This window comes from Octodon degus, unplaced genomic scaffold (genome assembly GCF_000260255.1).
Source record: "Octodon degus isolate 3935 unplaced genomic scaffold, OctDeg1.0 scaffold00028, whole genome shotgun sequence".
NCBI lineage: Eukaryota > Metazoa > Chordata > Mammalia > Rodentia > Octodontidae > Octodon > Octodon degus.
The window spans coordinates 3,483,781-3,491,131 of NW_004524604.1; the positions used below are offsets into that span (position 1 = coordinate 3,483,781).

The 7,351-nt window shown below is 42.8% G+C and overlaps 1 protein-coding gene across 2 annotated transcripts in view; it reads left to right on the plus strand.

Annotated features, from left to right (window-relative positions):
* Klhl8 (kelch like family member 8) overlaps positions 1 to 6,550 on the plus strand; it is a 67,577-nt gene extending 61,027 nt beyond the window's left edge. For both annotated transcript variants that reach the window (XM_004629166.2, XM_023713064.1), the window contains 2 exons: positions 3,918 to 4,119; positions 4,850 to 6,550. In XM_004629166.2, coding sequence (XP_004629223.1) covers positions 3,918 to 4,119; positions 4,850 to 4,973 — 326 coding nt within the window. In that variant the 3' untranslated portion in view covers positions 4,974 to 6,550. The remainder of the gene's footprint in view (positions 1 to 3,917; positions 4,120 to 4,849) is intronic.
* The last annotated feature ends 801 nt before the right edge of the window (positions 6,551 to 7,351 follow it).

Consider the following 7,351-nt stretch of genomic DNA (forward strand, 5'->3'; position numbering starts at 1 on the left):
CATGTGGTGCTGGGGGATTGAACCGCGGTCCCTGATGCTTTGCCAAGCTTGTTCTAAGTAGGTGCCTTAGACCACTGAGCCATCTCTCCAGCCCCTACCAAAACTTTTAAGACAGGCTCTTGCCAAGGTTCCTGGGTTGGCTTCAGATTTTTGATCCTGAGCCTATGCACCACTGTGTCCAACTGATATTTTGAATTCTTGAAGTTAACTTTTGTGCTTTTGTTTCTCAGATCTTTATCCTATATTTAAAATTTCAGCCTGTGTGGTTTTCTAAGAATAGCAAATATATCTAAAGCAGGAGATTGTATTTAAATGAAACATGTATGTCTGTTAAATTAAACTAATTGTGCTTTGCTAAAATAGCTCTTAAAAAAAATAAAATAGCTCTTAAAAGGTCTAACACTTGCTCATACACAGGAAATTATGTGGAAACTGTTGGCTTTCTCATTGCTGGGATTCAGTATACGACACCCACAGCTTATGGGAGGGAAGGGCTAGTTTGGCTCACAGTTTGAGTGGATCCAGCACATGGTCTGTGGCTCTGAGGCAGGAATTTGGTGGAAGAGCCTGGTGGAGCAGAGCAGTGCAGGTCATGGCACTGAGGAAGCAGACCAAGGGAACAGTGCCAGAGCAGAGAGGGCAGGGGCCGGTTGGAGAGCCCAAGGTCATACCGTGTGACCCGCCAGTACACGTTTAGAAGTATGCTTTCCTAATCCCTTAGTCAGCCCCCAAGCCAGTCATATTGATGCAGTTAAGCCTAACCACCACAAAGACTTTGTGAGCTAATAGGCTTTTTTATATGAATAAAGGCTATGCCAGTTTTCATACTGCTTTTTCACAGACTTAATGGCATGCTGAATTGAACTTTAGAGCAACTCTTTCCCCAACTCTAATATACCTGTAAATGACCTGGAAGCATTGTCCTGCCAAGGAGGGATCCAGACTCTGTTTTTAACAGGTCCTGAAGCACAGCATGCTTTTGTGTCCATTCACCACACTTGGGGTAGCAAGATGGGAATAAAAATGCCTGTCTTTTTTTAAAATTTAAATTATTTTATTTTGAATAGTAAAAACAAATAACAGAAAGAAAGGCAGAAAGGCTGGCCAGATATCCCAGTGGACTAAAGCACCTTCTTTGGCAGAGCTTAGCAGCCAGGGTTTGATCCCTGGTGTGTTGTGCTAGCCCCGCGCCCCAGGGAGTGCTGAGACTGCAGTTGAGACTGGGCGTGGTGATCTGCCTATAATCCCTTCACTTGGGAGGCTAAAAAAAGGAGAATCACTATGCATCTGATCTACACAGTGAGACCCTGTACACCCTGTAGATCTGTCCTAAATTCTTAGAAAGAAACAGGGTAGTATATGACAATACATGTTGTAGATTTTCAAAAGAAGAATAACAAATTAACAGTGATTGTTCTATTATTTATTTTTATCGTCAGATCTGTTGCTCCTCTTCAAATCTGTTGGTCTTGTCTTTGAGATCTTTTCTTTCCAGTTTTTTGAGACAAGATGGTGCTATGTAGTTCAGGCTGGCCTCGAACTCAACTCTTCAGTTGTGCTGGCCTCAAACTTCCCGGCAATCCTCTTGCCTCAGCCTCCTGAGTGCTGGGACACAGGTGTGTCTCACCATACCTCACCTTTCAAAATTATTTTAAGAATTTAAGGTAAAATATGTTAGCAATTTAACTGCTTTAGGGACTCGTTGGGTATATCCCAGGAGAAATGGTACAGGAATGAGGAAAAGACAGACAAGCTCTGGGTCAGGTAGTGGCCCGCTTGCCTCATTTGCAAAGGATCCAAAGAACAACATGGGAGTGTTTATACCTTTGCAAAGTTAGTATCATGTGACAGAAAGTTGCTTAGTAACTAATAGCTGACATTGGCCAGGAAGGTTGCTTTTCTCAGGAATGAGGTAGCTTGACTGCTTTAGGCACTGAGACCCTGTCCCGCCTCCCACATAGGATCATTTTCCAGTGTCAGCCACCTCCAGCAAACTGTGGTTAACCACTTCATAGTTAGCCAACAAATGAGTCACCATATTATGATTAGTAACTGATATAAAAATAAGAACAACTCAGGTTGAACATTGAGAAACCTTCTTGGCCATTCAAATTCTGTTTAAAAGAGGTACATCATATTTGAATAAGAAAAATGTGAAGCTACAAGCATATCTGACAGCCTGACTGTGTTCTGTTTTATCACCCCCCCTCCTTTTTTTTTTTTTTTGAGACAGGGTCTTTATGTGATATAGGCTGGCCTTGAACTTGCTGTGCAGCCCAGGCTATCCTCAAACTCATGATGATCCTCCTGCTTACACTTCTCAACTGATGGGATTATAGCTGTATGCCATCATGCCTAGCTTTTTCCTGTCTTGAGTTCAGACCGTGATTTTTTTTTTTTTTTTTTTGTATCAGGAATAAAACGCAAGACGTTATGATTGCCAGGCAAGCACTGTGCTGCTGAGTGACTGACATCCCTGGCCCTCCCTGGCCTGCCTTGATTTTTTTTTTTTTTTTTTAAGATAGAGTTTTACTAAGTAGTCCAGGCTGACTTCAAGCTCACAGCATTTCTCCTGCCTCAGCCTCTCAAGTGTTGGGATTGGACGGGGGAGATGGCTCAGTAGAATAAACCCTTCCCTGGCAAATGTAAGGGCCTGAGTTCAATCCCCAGTTCCGCCAAAAACAAACAAACAAAGCCCAAAAAACTGCATTGTGAAACCATGTCTCAAAAAAGAAAAAAAAGGGGGCCTGCCCCTTAGCTCAGTTCTTTAAGTGGCTGCTTCAACAAAGCAATCAGGCTCAGGTTGCTGTGGTTTGATCCCTACAACACAAGCCAGCCAGTCATGCCTTGAAGGCATTCAGAGCAAAAAAAAAAAAAAAAAAAGAAAAAAAAAAGGGGGGGGATTCAAGTGTTGGGATTAAAAGGTGTGCACCATTATGCATGGCTTTTGAATTCTATTACAATTTATTATTACAAATTTGTATGTAGGGCCGGGGAGGTGGCTCAGTGGAATAAACGTTTCCCTGGCAAGTGCAAGAGCCTGAGTTCAATCCCCAGTTCTGGGGAAAAAAAAAAAATTTGTATGTACCATCTAAGAAAGTAATATGAAATCAGTGGAAAAGGCTGTGGAAAATTAACTGGCTCAATCCCCAGCACTGGAGGAGGAAAGCTGCTGAAAACTTAATCTTTTATATTAATATGAGCAATAGTTAAAACTGAATTCTTTATTATAATGAAAATTTGTTTTATATTATAGTGTTGTAAGCTGGGCATGGTGGCACATACCCATATCACCAGCACCAGGAAGCCGAGGCAGGAGGATCATGAGCCGGCCTGGCCTACATAGCAAGTTGAAGCCTGGCCTAGACTGGATATATAGCAAGACCCTGTCTCCAAAACCAGAACAGCAGCCCACATTTAGTGCCCAGGAATATATTAAGTGGTTGTTAGAATGCACTACAAGAAAGAGTATGTAGGGAAAAGACGGGATTTTGGTAAACAATTTCAGCCAGAGTCTACCATCTCTGGTTACCCTGCCAATAACAGTGTTAGGAGAAGGACTAGACTCCTTCTTAAGCCTTATTACTGTTTAAAAACATAGCATGAATAAAAACATAAGTTTTATTTGTTCTGGGAGATTAAGGAGAAATTGTATGGGTGACTGTTATCTTTTTTTCTAGAGTATCTACTTAGATATAGATTACAGATTTTCCCACTGTGAGACTATGAGTAAAGTGTGGGACAATTCTAATAGCAGGCGTGGTAGCAGTAGGATGGGTTTGGAATGAACCTTTTTTAACTTTTCTCGAAACCATTCTATAATGGTTTTATGAGATTGGGTTTCAGAAGCTATAGAATGGAGATTTTATGATTAATTTTCATGCAGCGTCACACTGTTTTAAATTTTTTTCCTCCAGGTGGTTTTGACGATAACTCTCCTCTGAGCTCTGTTGAGCGGTATGATCCTCGAAACAACAAGTGGGATTACGTGGCCTCGCTCACCACTCCCAGGGGTGGGGTGGGGATTGCCACGGTGATGGGCAAAATCTTTGCAGTCGGTGGTCACAACGGCAATACGTACTTAAACACAGTGGAAGCCTTTGATCCAGTGCTGAACAGGTGATTTGCACATTGCTTCTGGGATTCAGTGGCACATTCTAGTGATAGATTACTCCAGAAAGAGAGTAGTGCAGCCTCCTCCTTATTCACAGGTGTGTTCAGACCACCTCCACTGGAGGCCTGAATCAACCACTAGCACCAAGCTTCATAGATATCACAAGAACACCTAACTTAGGAATTAGGCATAGACATAGGCATAGGTAGTAATAAAGTAGAGCAATTATAGCAGCACTGCCCACTGTAGTGAAGTTAGCAGCATCACTGTCTGCACTTTGAGACCATTATTACATAAGCATTGCTTGAACACACCAATGCAGTAGCACCACAGCCAGTGTGGGAGCAGAGGTGGTCATCAAGGAACAAGGTAGCATCATCCCCAGCCTGTATATGCTGGACAAACAGGCAGAACAGAGTAGGGTACTTGAGATCTCATTATCCGCCTTAGCAGCATACAATTTAAAGCCTAAGCATTATTTATTTCTGGAATTTTCCATTTAATATTTTGGGGCTAGGATTGACTTCAGGTAACTGAGACTATGAAAATCAGAAGCTCACATAACTGTCCTATACTCGAAGTGTTCCTACAGACTTAGGGATACTGCACTTTATCCCCTCTGGGAAGCTTGCTATCTTTCAGAAGCAGTCCCATCCTAAGGACTATCTGTGGCTGGTATTTATTTTGAGTAAATGATGCTTGGTTTTAAGCACTCCTTGTCCTCTGTCTTTCCAGGTGGGAGCTTGTGGGCTCTGTGTCTCACTGCAGAGCTGGTGCAGGCGTCGCTGTGTGTGCCTGTCTAACAAGCCAGATTCGGGACGTGGGCCTCGGGTCCAGCAACGTGGTAGACTGTATGTGACTAGTGCGCAAGCACATACCAACTGTCGCATCTGATGAGCAACAAAGCCAGCCAAGATTTTGCTATGAACCCCTTTGAATTTTAATGACAACCAGAGACTTATTTAAATGTACAACTTTTTGAATGATAATTGAAGAATTTTTAGTCCTACTGTTAGATTTGGTACTTCCTGGTTTAATAAATAATGGTGTGGGGAGAAAGACACTTTAACTTGAAACCCATACCTATTCTGGAGAAAATGTGTGAGATAGTGCCAAAACCTTGAAGTCTCTGTTTGTTTGGATGAATCCAAATGAAATTTGTTGAGTTTCACTTTTCCTTTGCCTAAAGGGATTAGCCTTGGGTCATGGGTCCCTCCAGATCAGAGCTTAGAAGCTACGTGTGTGTGCCTGGGCACAGAAGACCTGCTGTTCTGGAAAATCAGTTCTACTTGGTGCTGCTGAAGTTTTGTCTTTTATTCTAAGTGTTGATTTTCACTTTCTTGGGTATTTACAGAAGTAGAAAAACTTTCTGTCTGAATGTCAGTTGGCTGCATTCTTGGAAGCTGATGCAGGCCTTGATTTCCATTTGAGTTGCTAAGACACCAAAAAACTTGGCTGTGCTAATAATGTCTGGACAAATCTACACTTTTGTTTTTGTTTTTTGTTTTTTTCCTATCTCATGCTGAAAGTGAACCCAAGGAAATACTAGAGAGGGCTTAGGACTGCTATCATCCCAGTGCTTAGACGGGAGACCCTGAGAAGGTGCCAGTTATACACTGTCTACCAAGGGAACTCTGAACCTGTCTTTACCCTTCTCCTTTGACTTGTTTGATTTTGAACCCAGGATTGACCACCAGAACTCTTTGTTGACTAGTTTCAAGTCCATCGTTAATGAAACACATGTTGGGAAAAACAGAGGAAGATGGAAACTGCTCTTCTTTTCTTATGTTTAACACTCTCTAGTGTATTTATTGCAGTTTAATTGAAAACATTTCTGCAAATTAATTTGAACCCCAAGGTACTGATAAACCAACTGATATTACAGCATTTCATTGTTTTAACTAGCATTATAAGATGACCTGTTCATTATTTGTATATACTTTTATAAATATTTATTGAGAACATTAAAGTACCGTTTTACATTTGCTGTGCAGCTTGGCATCCTCTTCTGGGTCTTCACACGCATGCACTCTGGAACCTGACCAGTTCACTGCTGCGCAGTTGCTTGATGCTCAGGGAAGCTGGCCAGTGAGAGACTCCCTGACCCAGCCGGGCCTGAGGGCTACTGCTGATTAAATGAGGACTGGACTTGTCAGTGCAGGAGGACAAGAGGCCATATTCCAAAAGCCAGCTGTCAGGCATCCCCACTGAAAGAGAGGAAAAACATTCAAGGGGGCTCAAGCTGGCAGTGCACTTCATGAAGCAAATTTCAAAGTTCTCATCATGTATTTTGTCTACTCTTGGCTTTTGGCAAATTCCTGAGTCATGTTTGATTATATAGCAGGGCTCCTAGTGTAACTGACCACATTTAAATTACGCCCCAAAATGGAGCTGGCGAGATAGCTCAGAGGACTAAAGTGCCTGCTTAGGCAAGTGCAGGGACCACAGTTCGATCCCTGGCACCACATGGCCAGCCCTGTCCCCACAGTGGGCTAAGCCAGCCACAGAGTCTGGGCATAGTGGTGCACACCTGTAGTCCCAGCACTGGGAAGGTTAAAAAACAGGAGGATTACCATGAGTCCGAGCTGCATAGTGAGACCCTGAAACAACTAAATACATTAAATATAATAGTAAAGTACCCCCCAAAAGTGCTGGCTGTGCTGGGCACAGCTGGCTGTGGGGAATAAGTTGAAAAACCTGGCTTCCACTCTCTGTTTCCATGTCTGATGAAGCTCGTGTATTACAGTGTATATCTGGCTATGGTTACAAGTATGTTTACCTTCAGGTGTCGGCATCTGACTGTTTCCTATGATCATTCAAAGCATTTTTCCGCATCACATGTGTTTGCCTGTTGTGTGAAGAGAGGTGTGTGTGACATTGCCCTTTCTGGCTTATACAGTACTCGTGTCAGACATCCTACATGTCCACCCTCACACTCACAAAACACGAGATGGGCGTAGGTAAAGGGGAACATGGGGCTGACATAGACAGATGGGAAAAGAGCAGTTAGCATGCAGTCTTGCTGGACAGGAGCACCTTGGAAATAGAAAGTGGGACTTGCTGAAAGGAGATGCAGCTGAGAGGATGCTCGTGCCGAGACATAGGTGGTTGGAGAAGTAGTTCCCCATAGTGCGCTGTTGCTTGGACCTGTGACGTGAACAGCACATCCCAGAAATGTGATGTAAGGTAGAGTTAAAATACTGAAATCAGAATGCAAAAAAAAAAAAAAAAAAAAAA